The sequence below is a fragment of the Dioscorea cayenensis genome, chromosome 20 (genome assembly GCF_009730915.1).
Source record: "Dioscorea cayenensis subsp. rotundata cultivar TDr96_F1 chromosome 20, TDr96_F1_v2_PseudoChromosome.rev07_lg8_w22 25.fasta, whole genome shotgun sequence".
Lineage (NCBI taxonomy): Eukaryota > Viridiplantae > Streptophyta > Magnoliopsida > Dioscoreales > Dioscoreaceae > Dioscorea > Dioscorea cayenensis.
Window position 1 is genome coordinate 29,431,322 of NC_052490.1, and position 16,846 is coordinate 29,448,167.

The window sequence follows — 16,846 nt, forward strand, 5'->3', positions numbered from 1 at the left end:
TTAGATAATATATTTAGTTTATATTTAATATGGTATTAGAGCTAGTTTATTTAATTTATTTGTGACGTGATTAGTTAAAATAGACTACTATATCAATTAATTTAGAAAATATAGATTGGAATATATAAGCTTGGGTTTCTAATTTTATAAACTTAAACTTTTTGGATTGAATCTGACCCAAATAATATGTTTGATTTACATCTAAACTAGGGTTAGAATTTATTTATTTAATTTATTTATGATGTAACTAATTAAAATAGACTATGATGTATCAAAAGGGTGAATTTTAGTAGTCTTCTATTACTATCAATCGACATGAACTTAATCAAGAAAGCTTTTTTTTTTTTTGTTTTGTCTTAAATGAAAATATAGATCTTCGCTTTTGATTGGTGTAAATGAAAAAAAAAATAATGATGATGATTTGGCATGGCCAATAAAAAGAATTACAAATAAAATTTGCTTTGAATATGGCATAGCAGCCTCAAGACAAACATGTGCTGAATTAAGAGAAAGAAGAAGGAAGCCTACTTTTGATTTTTACTTTCTTTTGTTTGGCACAATGTTCTCTTGTCCACTTCATTGCCTAACTAAATCCAGAATCTAATTATAATTATACTATCACTTCAATTCTCCACCAAATATCATCCATTATCTTAAATCAAATACAATAAAAATCCAAGACTTCCAGTATCAGCTTTTTCACCAATATGTACTTTACTTCAAAAATCATTTTTCATATATTTTTATCAAATATTTTTATTTACTTATACTAATTTTTTAAGATAGAAGAAGTGAATTAAGGTTTTTTTAAATAAAATGGACAAGCCACAAGGGTGTGCAACATAAATACCAAGTTATTTTTTCGATGTATTTGTACCTTCACTTTTCGTGAGCTGATGTTTAAACTCTTTTTTTAGCAAAACATAAATACTTTATGTAGGGAATCGGTACTAATAACCCAAAAAATTATTGGATAAATATTTAATTTTTTTAAAAAAGCATACATTAAAAAAAAAAAGAAAAAAAAGAGAGAATGTACTTATTGAGGGAGTGGCATATCTAGAAGGTATGACCACTTGCTCTTTATTTCATTGGTCAGAGTTTACTTGTTGATAATACCAAAGTGGTTTAAAAGCTTTGAAAATGACCATATTATACAGTTCAGATACATGCAAGTCTTCAAAAGTGATTAGATTTGAAATAAATGAAGGGGAGAAACTTCTTGCAACCTTTGAAGGAAATTTCCTTGAAACAAAGGTGTTTCCATTAGTCTTTCTCACTTGCATGTATCTTAATTGAAGTCCTTTTCATGGCCACTCATATGCACACCTATATATTTATAGTAGTCTCAGTGAATGACTTGTTCTATACTCTTATGTCCATCATGCAACTCATTTAGAATTGTAGAGTGAGGTACCAACACTCTTTCCTCTTCTTTTCTTTTTCTGTTTTTCAGTGCTTGAATGCTTTTATGATCATTTGAATGTAAGGTGGAGTATTAATTCTTGGTTAGTTTTTACTTTTTCTTTTTCTGTTATGGATGAAGATTGATATAGTGTTCAATTCAAAGTAATTTGACAATTGATTTGATTTTCTTTTCATTTAGTGTTGTAATACTGATCATTCAATACTGTTGCAGAGGAGAACAATGCAGAAATAAAACAGAGTAAGCACTTTTTGGCAAATGATAAAAAACTAGCAATCTCTACTTTTTATTTGTTTTCTCTGTTAAACATTGAACATTATAATTTAAATGCAGAAATAAAATGGAGTGAATGCTTTTTTTTTCTGCAATTAATCAAAAGCTCACAATCTCTTCTTTGTATTTTATTTTATTTTTTCTCTGTAAAACATTGAACATTTAATGGAAATACAGAAACAAAACAGAGTAAACATTTTTCATCTTTTTTCTTGCAGTTCATCAAGAACACACAATCTCTTTTTCTGTAATTCATTGATAACTTACAATCTTTTATATTTGATGTTGTTTCTCTCTGTAAAACAATGAATATTGCAATGCAAATGGTTATATTATTCGGCAACTCCGGAGAAAGGCATCTCTGATTGCATGCATTTCCTTGGAGACATCTCTCATTGGCATCCTCTCCAGAGGTGATTCCTTTGAACACAGAAGGCCAATTCTAATTACTGAAACCATGCAATCAAGAGCAGAGCCTCTGTTTCTCATATTTCTTTCATCATTCTCAATTGCCTCTTCGATCAAACATGAGTCGATAATATCCATAACCTTATTAGGAAACGCCATTTCGACAAATTTATGGAGACTTCTTCCATCCTTGAAATCATCATCAGTTGGCCTCTTTCCTGTAAACATCTCTAGCAGAAGTATTCCATAGCTATACACATCTCCATGAATAGATACTTTGTTGGCAACTCCATACTCTGTTTTATTTCAAAGTTTACCAGGAATGTTAGATCAGCAGGAAAAAAAAAATATGAACAAAACTTGAAAATTTCCTCACCTGGAGCAACATAACCAATTGATCCTCTCAAACCAAAAGAACTGCTTGATTTCTCAGAGGACTTGCTAACACTTGTTATTGAAAATCTCGATAACCCGAAGTCACTCAAATGAGCAACCAAATCACTGTCAAGCAGCACATTGCTTGGCTTCAGATCACAATGAACAATTGGTGTTTGTCCTTGATGATCATGAAGATATTCCAGTGCAGAAGCCACATCAACAGCAACATTCAACCTCTGCATCAGATTCAATTTCTTCGGCTGGTCCTGCTCAACGTCTTCATGATGCATCCATTGGTCTAAGTTTCCATTAGGCATGAACTCATAAACTATGGCTTTGAAATCATTTCCTCTGATGTCCACACTAGCACATGCTGTTATAATCCTGACTAGATTTCGGTGTCGGATGTTCTTCAAAGCTTCGCATTCATACATGAAACTCTTGGATGCTCCTCTTTGATTCAAGTCAAGTACTTTCACAGCAACAACCTTGTTTTCATCATCAATGGCCAGCAATCCTCTGTATACAGACCCAAAGCTACCAGTCCCTACCAAGTTAGCCACGGCGAAACCATCGGTTGCTTTGAAAAGCTCGGCATAAGAGACCCTCATTAGAAAGCAAGAGATCTTCATATGCTGTTCTTTTAACAATGAACTCATTGATAGTTTCTTTCTAGCAATCAAACAACAAAACACGATGAAACAGATCAATGCACCGATTGTTATTGGAAGGATCACCGCAAGTGTAGGAAACTGATGTTTTTTCCGAGAAGCTTGAGCATGGAAAGGGCATGGTGGTAACTTCAACTCTTGAATCCCTCCACAGAGCCGAAAATTTCCAAGGACTGAGATTTTATTCACATTGGCAAAGACCCCATGTTTAGGCAGTTCTCCTTCAAAGCCATTGAATGAGAGATTCAAAGAAGATAAACCTTTGAATTCCTCCAAGAAACTTGGAACAGGACCTGAAAAGTTATTATGAGAAAGATCTAATTCTTGCAAGCCTTTCAATGAAGACAAAGTTGATGGAATGGCTCCAGTGAATGAGTTCCCATTCATGTACAAGTACTCCAAACTCTTGCATTGGCCAAGAGAAGTTGGGATTTCACCAGAGAGTTTATTCAGAGAGACATCAAACTTGCCTAAATTTTGCAAAGTTCCAATCTCCACTGGAATTGGCCCTGTCAATGAATTGTTGAACAATTCAATACCTATAGTGATAGAAGGGATACTGAAAATCTCTTTGGGTATGCTACCATTAAGATGATTATCAGATAAGGTGATGTACTCCATCTTCTGGCAATTCCCAATGGTTACAGGAATGCTTCCACTGAGTTGATTGGATTCCAAAAACAATCTATACAAATGAGTGAAGTTGCCAATGCTGGCTGGGATTATCCCAGAGAGATAGTTGAAATCCAAGGCCAAAATATTAAGATTTTTAAGCTTTCCAATGGATGAAGGTATAGAACCAGTGAAAAGATTTGGACCCATGATAATCACTTCCAAACCTATCAGATTTCCAATCCCTTCAGGTATACTGCCAGACAACAAGCTATACCCCATTGACAGAACCTCCAGTCCTGTTGAAAGGTTAACAATGGAGTTTGGTAGCAGACCTTCAAATTCATTGCAACTAAGCTCTAATTTCTTCAGATTAGTGTTGTTGGTCAGAGCATGGAGGAAACTCCAATCAGAGTCTTCCTTTGCTTCCAAATGGTTATAAACAAGATTGAGATTGGTCATTTTCTGCAAAGTTCCCAGACTTGCAGGGATCTTTCCAGTGAAAAAATTGCTCTTAAATTCAACAGATTGAAGACTGGAAGCATTGGACAAAGATGCAGGAATGGAGCCATGAAAAGAATTGGTGGACAAGGAGATGAACTGAAGATTAGACACAAGGTGGCCCATTTCCTTTGGAAGAGTTCCAGAAAGCTTGAAATTCCAACCCAAATTTAAGTACACTAAAGCAGAGAGGTTCCATACTGAAGATGGTATGGTTCCTTCAAGAGTGTTATTAGAAAGATTAAGATAAGTGAGACTAGAGAGACCACCCAACTGAGATGGTATACTTCCTGAAAGATCATTGAAAGAGAGATCAAGATCAGTGAGAAGAGAGAGATTACCAAAGGATGAAGGGATGCTTCCTCTGAGATTATTAGTGCCAAGAGATAAAACCTTGAGACTCTGAAGAGACCCAAACTGTTCAGGGATCTCTCCTTCAAGCTTGTTGCTCTTCAGGTCTATGCTTTGAATGTAAGTCCAGTTGCTGAGGTTTTCAGGAAGTGTACCTTGGAGTTCATTGTTGCTGAGATTGAGAGTTTGGAGGAAGATGAGATTAGTCAAGTATGGAGATATGTTTCCTGTCAAGCTAAGTGAGCTTAGCTGCAAGGAAATGACTCTTCTTCTTCTTCTTCTTCTTCTTCTTCTTCTAAATTCTTTGCCATTATTATCACAAGCAACACCAGGCCATTGGCAGTAATGGAGGGAGTCATTCCATGAGGACAAGCCTCCAGAAATGGAGTTCTTGAAAGATAAGAGAGCTTCAAGGTCTGTGTTGTTCTGAGAGGTTGAAGAACATGCAAAGGTGGCCATGCAGAATAGAAAGATGAAACAGTGGAGATGAGTCTGGTTTCTGGTGTTCATTGTGAATGGAATGGATTTGTTGAAGCATATGCATGGATGGGTTTGTTATATAATGTAATATTTTAGAAAAGTAGCCAAATATCTGGGAATTCAGTCATTGGTAAGCATTCAAATTTAAGAGTTTGAACTTTGAAGGCTTAGGTTGTGTTCAGTTTTCATGGTTGGAATTTGAGGTGTGAATGAGTTCAATTGCAGGGAAAACTCAACATTGATTTTGTTTAAGTTCCTATTTTCTGGCTCAAAAGACTTTGAACCATTGATTGACTTGGAAATCTGGAAATTTCTGTTAAAATATACATAATTAACTATGATACTTAGCAGAGATATAAGATAAACAATTTTTATTTTATTTATTATTATATATATATATATTTTTACAAATAAACAACAAATGACCATTTTAAAAAAGTCGGGTCATGCAAAGACAGGAAAAACAAATAAAATTATAATAAAAGAAGGACTACTCAATTTATTATCTTAAAAAATAACTATGTAATATAATATTGGTGTGAGTTAAATTTTGGGAGAATTTAATTAAATGAAGTAGACATTTATTGATGTGAATTAAATTTTGAGACCAAGACAATTTGTAATTGAGTAACATGAAAATTAAGTTTAGTAATAATGGAGTTATCTCTTACTTGTTATCTTACATATTATTACTAAACTTTTTTAAAGAAAATGAAAAGTAGATAAATCAATTAAATTATTAATAATTATAGGCAGGCACAGAGAGGCTAACACTTACTCAGTGCAAGTGATTAGGCAATTAGGCAATGTCCGGCTATGTGTCTAGTTAAAACTTGCCCTCACATATTCTAGTTATGTACCCTTTATTTGATTGGGGGATTTTGGAGGGGTGAGAAGTTGGGAGGTGTGATTTGTGTTTGATTGGAGGAGTAAAAAAGAAAAGTTTGGAGGGGTGCTTTACCCCTTTCAAACCCCTCACATTCCAGGGATTATTAAAAAAAAAATTAATATTTAACCTTTTATGAAAAAACTAAATTACCCTTTATTAATTTAAAAAATTATCATAATATCCATTTAAAATCTAATTTCATCTTTTATATTATTATTATTATTATTATTATTAATGTGTTATTTGAAGATTAATAATATATTTTTTAAAATTATAATAATAATATAAAAATAATAAACAAATATAAATAATCAAGTAACTATAGTATTAGTTTAAAAATATTATTATGTTTGTGTAATATTATTATTGTTACACAAATAATATTATTGCTAATATTGATATTAATATTAACAAAGTTTGTACAAAATAATGTTAGATATGTATAAAAAAAATTACCATGATTAATTTTATATAAAAAGGCAAATTGGTAAAATATACATTACATTTCTCCTCATTCATAACTAAACAAAAAAATATATTACCCCTCCACACTTTTCTATTGAACCAAACATAAAATTTTTTCAAACACATCATTCCCTCCCCCTGTAAACCAAACAAGGGGTAGTGTTCATCACTATTCATTAGGCTGGGGTAGTGTTCATCACTATTCATTAAGCTTACATTAGTATAGAGCATTGTTTATTCTTCGTTTTCTGGTTCCTAATGTGGGTACTCAATGAGAGGAGTTGTATTCTGCATACTTCTTGAATTGTCTTATCATTATAGGGTTATGGTCCATGATATTTCATCTTGGGTGAATGTGATAGGTCGTTATTGCTCTGTGTATCACCCCACCCAATATTGTTGTACCCTGTCCTGATCTAGACCTCGGGCCTATTTATATTTTTATACTTGCATTAGGGGTAAAATAGTCATTTTGCACTAGTGGCATCTTTGCATGCCTGCACTGTAGGTTGTGTGTGAAAACCAGCCGAAAACCAGGGGCACGTGGCAAACTTGCTTCTATCCCATTCTTTTCTTTCTTCTAAGCCTTTCCTTCTTGTTTTCTTTCTTCGGACGAGAGAAAACTTTGGAAACAAAATTCGTCGGCGAGCTTTTTCGGCGAATCATCGCTTCTCTCCTCTTCCTCTCATTCTCCTGAACTTAGTGAGCTTTAGATCCAATGTTTTTATTTTGTATTTCTCCCATATTTCCTTGTTTTTAGAAATGTATAAAAACTTTGAATTCTCCATGGATTTGATGATTTATAGGCTCAAATTGAAGCCAATGATTTATAATTCATATATGAGAATGTTGTTGAAGAAATTTTTTGATTTAGTGTTGTAAATTGGGAGAAAACCATGGTATAAGGTTCGGTTTTACTGTAGTAACCTCGAAGTTACTGTATCACCAAAAATTTTGAGCCTTTTCTGGTATTTCTTTGGTCCACATTGAAGCTCTCCTTGCCTTGAACTCATTGGAACTAGGTTTATTCCATTCTGAAGTCGTTTGGGTCCAAAATGACAATGTTTTGCCCTAAAACCCTAAGGTTTTGTATTAGACATGTATAATTATATTTTCATGCATTTTCTTTTGGCCATCATTCTTATGTTCATTAGAATTTGGATTCCCTGCTTGTATTTAGGTGGCGAAGCATCCTCTAAGGGGAAGGAACTCGCCGAACAGTGAGCGCGTTTCAAGACGAGACGACTGGTTCTGTGAGTGGTTAAATTTATAATTGCATAGATTTAATAAGAGTACTAAAGTATTTCTTCATGTGTTTTATCACATAAATTTGATGATAAATTGGTTTCCTTGATATATATTTTGAGAACGAATTTACTTGAAATGGTTAAACCTAGAATGCTTATACTTATTTATTTTGAAAGAAACATGTTTACTTGCATTCCCGTATTTATATGCAAATGAAATATGATTTGATGTATATTTCCGTATTTATATGCAAATGGAATATGGTTGATGTATATTTCCGTATTTATATGCAAATGTTACATGGTTTGATGTACATTTCTTGGTTTAAACATTGTATGATGGATTCTTTGAATTGGAAATTGGAAAGAATTATATTGTGGCATTCAGTTTTGATGGTGACGGTGGACTTTAGTCCGACACTGCAGTGTGGGGTTCCACGGTCCGGCCTGATGGAAAGCGGCGTGGTTAATCCTGGTTTACCCTGGTCAAGAGGTGCGCGGAGCCATTGACAGGGGGTTATTTTATGTGAGAAACCCGAGGTCACCACACGGGGATCTCAGTGGCCAACACCAAGGAAAGGCAAATTTTTTTTAAAATTTTTTTAAAAGTTTTAAAAACTCCTTAGTGGTCTCATAGCTAGTTGAGACCACGATTAGCGTGGGAATTGTTTTAGGCCAGCCTGTGTTTTGGAGCTATGTTCATTGTGTTTTAAAATGTTATTTGCTTTTGATGAACCTTATGTTATTTATTAATATGTTGAATACTTGGAATGGATTTTATATGTTACTATTCATGTGGAATTACTATTTGAAATACTTTATCACTCTATTACATCTATGCTGACACCACTCACTGGGTAACCTCTGTTACTCACCACTCCCTTTCTTTTATCTTTTCAGACTGCGACGTTGGACAGAGTTGTGCTGTGCAGCAGTAGGGTGATTTATCTGTACTTCTTGTTTAGGTTTGTTATAGTATGCATGTAAAACTTATGGATCCACTAGACTTGACCTTTATATGTTGTTCATTATTTGTATTTTCTGGTTGTATCTGAAACCTTGGTTTGTACTGTTGTTGATGTTACTTGTGTTTAGGGACCCTAGTATCAGGGAACCCTTTTGTGATCTTATTATTATTATTTTGTCATCTAGTTATGTAATTGTGATAACAGGTTTATATTGAGCCTTACGGCGACCTGAAGATGTGGTCATTGTGGGACCCACTTCTTTTCGTCGTGGCGATTGCCACGTGCCCGGTTAGGTTCGGGGCGTGACAAATATGGTAAATCCCTATAGGATCATTAAGCTATTATAACTAGTGCACCTTCATACCTTCCTGTCACACCCACCCCTTCTACTGAGGTAAATGTGGCACCCATCAATTAAAAATTCATTTTAACTGGAAACTGACATCCCTGTCAAAGAACAAAATCAGACTTACAAATCTCAATTTACAACTTTACACCAACTACAGGTTCAAGTACATAAATACAACAAATATAATAACTCAAATTTGTAGGTACAACCGCTACAAGATCACGACACCAACAAAAAGAAAAAAAGGGGACCCACTGAAATCTTGGACTCAACCCTGACTAGCTCTATACTTGAACATGAAATCTAGTAGGGTTTTGCTCCTGCAACTACAGCACATTCAGTTGGTCGATAGTTGCTCAATAATTTCAAATAATCAAATGTAACATACATAAGTATATAAAGATCCATTTTCACAGATAGCTTCCAAACTTTCACAAAGATCATAATTTTAGCAAAATACAACTTTAAAAAGCTTTTGAAACATAAATTCATCATAAATCAACATCAAATCAATTTTCGCAAAAAATCAAAATTTTCGTGAGAGACTGCCCCTCCTAAGAGCGACAGCTGGGCTTCGCCCTCTCATCACAATTCAAAATAACAGGTAATATAAAAACCGTCCTCAAATCCATAGCCTGAAAAGCTCTCCCCGACTTAGCCACTGTCGCGACTAGGTTGGGAGCCACCAAGGTCTTCCTAATTTTGACGTTGGGCATTGAGATTCCCGTGTGATGACCCCGGGTGTCTCACATAAAGAACTCCCTATCAATGGCTCCGTGCACCTCTTGACCAGGGTAAACTCAGGGTTAACCACGCCGCCTCCCATCAGGCCGGACCGTGGAACCCCACACTGCAGAGTCGGACTAAAGTCCGTAATCACCATCAAAATCGGTAAAAGATCCATAGTACAATACATGCATAATATCAGTAAAGTCCAGATCCATGATACTATTCCTATACCAGTAATGAAAATCAATTCCACAAACATTACTAGTAAAACAATCTAATATGCGCACATGGTTTCACAAATCAAAGCATATGTAACCATAGAAAAATAAATACATGAATTGAATAATTAAATAATATATACATGTATTTCCACTATTTGAAAATACATATATTTATACAAAACACATGTATCAATACGATTGTCATGGTACATCAACGACAAATAAATATAAGTATATTTTAACATTATACATATTTAAACATAATAAAATGAAATAAATAAACCATTATTTCCAAAATACTAGCTATTAAATAATTATTTTAAAATAATAATAATTAACCAATTATTTTAAATAATAGCAACTACCAACTTACCTGGTCTCCCTTGGATTTCTTACTAGACCTGGATATCCCTCCTAAACCTAATCAACACCTAACATGAAAAAAGAACAAAATAAATAAATACAACCGGGACCACAATTAAACCAAAAAGAAAATACCCAGGTAGTCAGAACCGGGTTGGACCGGACCCGGGCATTAGGCCGGTCCGGTTCAGCCTATAAAACCGGGCAGAGGAAAAACCGTTGTTGAACCGGATGAACCGGCCGGTTTAACCGTGAACCGGACCGGTTCATCCGGTTTCAACAGTGAATTAAAAAAAAAAACATGCCAATGGGCCATGGCCCATGTGTGGATTTCATTTCAATGTGGAAAACTTTTTGTGTATGAAACTATGCATTTTGAATTTTCTTACCATGCTTATTGTATAGTATTATCTAAATGTATCTTTTGTTGAGAATTATGAGCTATGTATTTAATTTTATGGATTTGATTTTAGTGTTTGAGAAAAACTTGATGAGATTAATTTTATTTAGTGTTTTATACTTTTATATGGATTTAGTTTAATTAAATGTTGTTAAATGTTGTGTTTTGAATGTGGAATGATTGGAATCAAGACTTGTTTTGTAACTTTTGTTTGATAGGTTGTATTTAAAAATTAATATAGGTTGTGTATTTGATTTAAAAATTAATATAATATTTAATGTATTATATTTTATATTTTTATTTATTAAATCCGGTTCGACCTGGTTCGACCGCGGTTGGCCCTCTTGACCCTTGAACCTTGGCCTCCTCCGGTTCAAAGGTCCGGTCCGGTTCTGACTACCTAGGCAAAATACAAGAAACAATAATAACAAACTCTCTAATTGGGCCAACTCACTCCAATCGGTTCAAACCTGATCTTGCATAATCCAACTAGCATTCAATTGCACTTAAACCAACTCAATTTGGGCTAGACCATCTTGGACCAACCTGAACCAACCTCAATTCCATTGAACCAAGCTCAAATTCACTGAACCAAACTCAATCTAGCAAATTCACCTAGTCTCCCTTAGGTTTCTTGCTAGACCTAGAACTCCCTCCTAAGCCTAATCAACACCTAATATGAGAAAAGAATAAAAATAAATAAATATAACCGGGTAATGACCACAATTAAACCTAAAAGAAAATATAAGAAACAATAACAGACTCTCTAATTGGGTCAACTCACTCCAATCGGTTCAAACCTGATCTTGCATAATCCAACTAGCCTTCAATTGCACTTAAACCAACTCAATTTGGGCTAGCCCATCTTGGACCAACCTGAACCAACCTCAATTCCACTGAACCAAGCTCAAATTCACTGAACCAAACTCAATCTAGCCAACCAGCCTTGAACCAACTCTAATTCTTATCCAAACCCAATTCCAATTTATTTAAGTGAACTTGACTAAACTAGATCAAGCTCTCTTCACTTGATTTGATCAAGCCCAACTCAACCAAATCAAACCCAACTCAACCAATTTACTCCAACTTGGTTTGATCCAACCAAATCAACTTGGCTAACTCAACTAATTCCAATCCAACCAACATCATTAACATCTTAATCATCATCATCATCAACTTAATTAACCAAACCAAACCCTAATCTCGGTACTACAGTAAAACCGAAAATCTCATCTCCATTTCAAGCTAGATTCATCACAAATACAAGATTTTTCCAAATGAAACAACAATAATCCACAACAATCAAACATGTTTTTACCACACCAAAACTAAGTCAAAACTTACAAAGACATGTTAAAGAATTTAGCATGCTTGCCCAAGTTTTCAACTAAATATAATGCATCATTCAAACCAAAATAACTCTTACCAAGCTCTTCGGCGAACTCTCTCCGGCGATCTCCAACTCCTCACCTCAAACCTCCCATTTTTCATCTCATTTCTTCTTTTTCTTTTCCCTCTCGGATTACTGTAGCATCTATGGAGAAGAAGGAGAAGAAACCGTTCAATTCTGGAGTTTCCTCTCAACTTAAGTTTTCTCTTAAATTTACTGTTAGTCCCTGATAATATAATTTCTTACAAACCAGTCCCTAAATAATTAACCAATGATCTCTGAATTATGAAATAGTATTGCCAAAAGGTTTTTTAAAACTATCCAACGGTCCCTGAATTATAGCACAGTATTTCAAAAAAGTCCCTTCTGCCTTTCCTTTCAGTCTTTGGTTTCTAGCAACATTTCATGTAAAATCTTTTTCTATTACTCTTTAACCCAAAATCTTTTATAAACTTTCACACTTAGGTCCTTGTGTTTTCTACTTTGGGTTTCTTTACAAAATTACTCTGCAGGAAAATCTTACTGTAACTGTAGTGATACTCTAAATATAATTTCCAATAGGTATCTAAAGTTTCAGGGTATTACACATCCTATATCTTTGACGATGCTTATAGTCTTTGTAAAAAACACAAAGACGAATATAACTAAATATTTCTATTTTTTTCTCAAAATTATTTTTCTACGCCATACAATTTTTTTTTTGTCTATGTTATCTTTGATTTGATTAGTGTCTCTATCACTGTCAAAGCCACTTGGTTTAAATAGTTAGTTGAACAGTGATGGTTTTAATATTTCAAAGTAATAAATAGAGAAATTAATTAACATGTATTTGTTATCTTTGTTTAAAAAAATATAGATATATGTCGCTCTCACCATGATACCACTGCAAAAGAAGAGGACTCTTTGAACCTTAGCAATAAATAATGAAGGACCAGGATGATTGTGAAAATTCAACAAAATGAACATATGTTTTCACATCAATAAGTTCCAATCTAGTGTAGTTTACGCTAAGAAAGCAAAAAAACTTATCCAATTGACTCAATCATCAACCACCCATGCAATAAAAGAGTTAATATTTCGTCTCTCTCACAACTCATAGATTGAAGATTCGTCTTTCTTACAACTCAGATTGAAAGATTCAATCCCGTAGCTTATTCACATTTATTAAAAATAAACTCCCTACCATATAATTTAAAACTTGTTTGATATTTATTAAAATAATAAAATATTTCAAACATTAGTTATATTGATTCAAAAAATTTAATATAAAAATATGGATAAAATTTAACTGTACTTATCTAATATTAAATTTGAAAGATCTCGAGTTTGAATCTCTCAACTCTCAAGACGCAGAACCCATGTACGATAATGTTTGTGTGAAAAACACTTTCCCTCACTAAATTGTGCTTTAAAAAAAAGTTTTATAAGCATGATTTTTCTTTGAAATGATAGAAAATACAGGGAAATAAAAATAATCACGCAGCTTTAGAGCCAAAGAAAATCAAACGTTTTCTCTTGTTAACTTTTTGTTTGAATGATAGCATGGTTTATCTCAAATAATAATAATAATAATAATAATAATAATAATAATAATAATAACTAGAAACTGCACTAGCAGTGGAAGCATTTCGTCAAACAGCTGCAGAACGTGCTAGGAGAAAGTGTTTGATGAAATGCCTGAATGAACCTCTATCTTCAGTATCAAACAAATATATCACACAGGCAATAATTATTTAACATACAGAAACCTCATGCTATAAAATTTTTTTTAAGCTTCTTCCTTCAAATGGTGTTTTCCATGGAGTCCAAAGGAGAAGCAGAGGCACACTTAGCACCGAACAACGTCATCGGTTGTGGCTGGAGAATCATCGAGTTCGTATTCCTGCTGCTATTCAGAAGCTTATCAGAACCATGAGCACCAACATATGAAGCGATTGCAGTTGCCAATGCTGATCGAAAGCTCGGACTCGACATAATACTCTTCGTAGTAGATTCAGTAAACAAATTTTGATTCTGCACACCAAGGCTTAAAGTTCCAATTTGGTTCTCAAAGAATGGCTTTGTAGAACTTAAGGTGGATTGTGGTGCAGTGAGATCTAATGTGATTGTAGGATTGGAAGAGAATGAGGGTCTAGCAAGTGAAAGCTGTGGTGATGATCTTAAATTATCCAATGAACTGAAGTTTAAGTTGCTAAAACATGTATCAAAGGCCGGGGAGGAAGCCGATGAACCAGACATGAGCATGGAGGCAGCCGCTGAGGTAGTAGATGCAATGGTCGCCGCCGAGACTGGAAGCGGATGGTTGTGAGTGCCTTCATAGGTCGAGATCAGTATCGACATATCTTCAGCACATCTCTGAACCTAAAATTTAATAATCAATGCCAAATTCAATCTTCATATAGTGCTATATATTATATATGTTTCAATTGAAAAAAAAAATTCAAAAAATTTTAGTATACTTGTTTCCTCACTGAACATCCTGGTGCACCGGCACATCGGTAATAAGCTCGAGGGCAGGGGTTTCCTTTCGCGGTCTTCTGGCCGTATTTTCTCCATTGGCATCCATCATTCATCTACATGCAGAATAAGCTTAACTCACTAAATTAACAATCATGTGTTCCAGTTCATGCATGCTAATAAAATTAGGGTTTTAGCATATGGATGTAGGTATGTACCACTGGAGCATCACATCTTGCTCTCACTGAAACCCTGGCTCTCTTAGCACAAGTCTGTTGTGAATTCCATGCTTGTATAGGCTCTTGTTCAGATTTAATTAGTTCTAAACCTAAACTAAGGCCATCTTCTTTGTTCTTCATGCATGCACTTGTCTTCTCTTCCTTCTTAATTCCACTGTAACTTGTTCCTAAGTTGAGAGACAGAAGTTCCGCATCTTCGACATCGGGATCCTTCAACGATGCCTCGAAAGGCCTTTTCGCTTGCTCTCGATTAATGATATCGAACAAGTGTGTCTTCAATGATTCAAGCTGATCATCATCAACATACATACATATATACATATATATACATATCAAACTAAATGAATTAAACCAAGTTTGTAGTTTTATTTATACCTGTTCTTCCATGCTCCGATGAATACCGGCTTCTTTTTCGATCTGCAAAATGATAAAATCATTCCATAAGAACTCAAACAGCAAGAAACTGATTGACAAGTATATGGATGATGAAGAATATAACATGTATGAACCTTAAAATTTCTAAATTCTTCAGCCATTTCTTCACAAAGAAATATAAAACCAAGCTCTCTTCTCCTCAACTTCTGAACTTTTCTCCAAACTTGCACTCCTCTTTTAAAGACTAGCCTTACATTGCTGACTTTACTCTAAAACTTCAAACCTGAAAGCCTGGGACTTTGTAAAAATTCAAACATTAATGCTATGTCAAATAGCAAATGGGTTGCAGTAAATAAAAGATAAATTAGGGTATAGAATAGTCTGACATGTTCCATGGCTGCAGGGTCAGAGCTCATGTGGTTCTCATCTTTTGTCAAACTGATCAACTCCATTAATACAGTTTATAAGAAGTTGACAACTTGTTGACATTGTCATGCTAATTTATTTGAACCACATCAGTTATATATATATATATATATATATGATAAAAAAGATCTAGAAAATAAAATAATGGATAGAGCTGGGTTTGAAGAGCTTATTTAAATGTGGGCAATAGTAAATGTATTAAATGTTCATCTTACCTGGAAGAACCGTTTAATTAGTTATAAAATTAAATTTTAAAATGTCTCTAGGATGATTAGTTTATTAGGTTCATCTCCATCTAAAGAGTTGAAAATTACTTTAATATAGTTGATTATAACATTAAGAGAACAAGGAGTTACTTCCTAGATTTTTTTTTTTTATCTAGAGATTATCATTAAGTTCATTGCTTTTAGTGAAAATATAACCCTAATAGGAGTTTGAGAAGTATTTTTCTTTTAATTTTTATTTTTCAAAATTTTTGTGTCATCTATTTTACAATTGAAAAGTCATAATTGATATAGTTAAACTAACACTAAATTTGACAAAGTTAATGAAAATTTGAAAATTAACCTACTAGAAAGATGGTTAGAATTGACATTTAATATAGAATTTCTTAAATTCCCGTCATGTCTATTTTATAATATCAAAACCCGATTTTCATAAAATAATGAAAATTAATGAAAATTAATGAAAATTTGAAAATTTTCCTATCAAAATGACGATTAGAATTGACATATTAATGTAGAATTTCTGAAATTTCCGTTATGTCTATTTTATAATATCAAAAAACAGATTTTCATATATTAATGAATTTTTGAATTTTGTTATAATAATAAATTTGAGAAAGTTAATGAAAATTTGAAAATTAACTTATCATAAATAAAATCAAAATGATATATTAATTTAGAATTTTTAAATTTTTGGTCATGTCTATTTTACAATATCAAAAACCTATTTTGATAAATTAATGAATTTCTAAATTTTGTTATGATATACCACTAATATATATATATATATATATATATACATATGAAATAAGTCGACTCTTTTTGCTTAATAATTATGGCTTATCCACATTTTTAAAAAAAATAATAAAATTAGGGTTACTCAATAATCAATATATATATATATATATATGCTTTTAAGATTTTCTGCAGTGCATGACAAATAAAAATCAATTTATTTTGTTTTTATTTTCACATTTTGATTATTTCATCGCATTTATTCTATC

The 16,846-nt window shown here is 33.3% G+C and overlaps 2 protein-coding genes across 3 annotated transcripts; both read right to left on the minus strand.

The window, feature by feature from the left end:
- Positions 1 to 1,674: 1,674 nt before the first annotated feature.
- On the minus strand, positions 1,675 to 5,149 carry LOC120251407 (receptor kinase-like protein Xa21). Its single transcript, XM_039259933.1, has 2 exons — positions 2,484 to 5,149; positions 1,675 to 2,403 (listed from the first exon to the last, which is right to left on the minus strand). The coding sequence occupies exons 1-2, from the start codon at positions 5,128 to 5,130 to the stop codon at positions 2,027 to 2,029; spliced, it is 3,024 nt and encodes a 1,007-aa protein (XP_039115867.1). The 5' UTR covers positions 5,131 to 5,149; the 3' UTR covers positions 1,675 to 2,026.
- An 8,546-nt stretch (positions 5,150 to 13,695) lies between these two features.
- Positions 13,696 to 15,619, minus strand: LOC120251738 (probable WRKY transcription factor 72). 2 transcript variants are annotated; one of them, XM_039260376.1, is made up of 6 exons: positions 15,579 to 15,619; positions 15,327 to 15,483; positions 15,193 to 15,234; positions 14,797 to 15,090; positions 14,581 to 14,694; positions 13,696 to 14,482 (listed from the first exon to the last, which is right to left on the minus strand). In XM_039260376.1, exons 2-6 carry the CDS (start codon positions 15,351 to 15,353, stop codon positions 13,904 to 13,906), a joined length of 1,056 nt encoding a protein of 351 aa, XP_039116310.1. In that variant the 5' UTR covers positions 15,354 to 15,483; positions 15,579 to 15,619; the 3' UTR covers positions 13,696 to 13,903. The 2 variants fall into 2 exon arrangements, with proteins under 2 accessions (XP_039116310.1, XP_039116309.1); XM_039260375.1 differs by having other exon boundaries at positions 13,697 to 14,482; positions 14,797 to 15,105.
- Between the last annotated feature and the right edge of the window lie 1,227 nt (positions 15,620 to 16,846).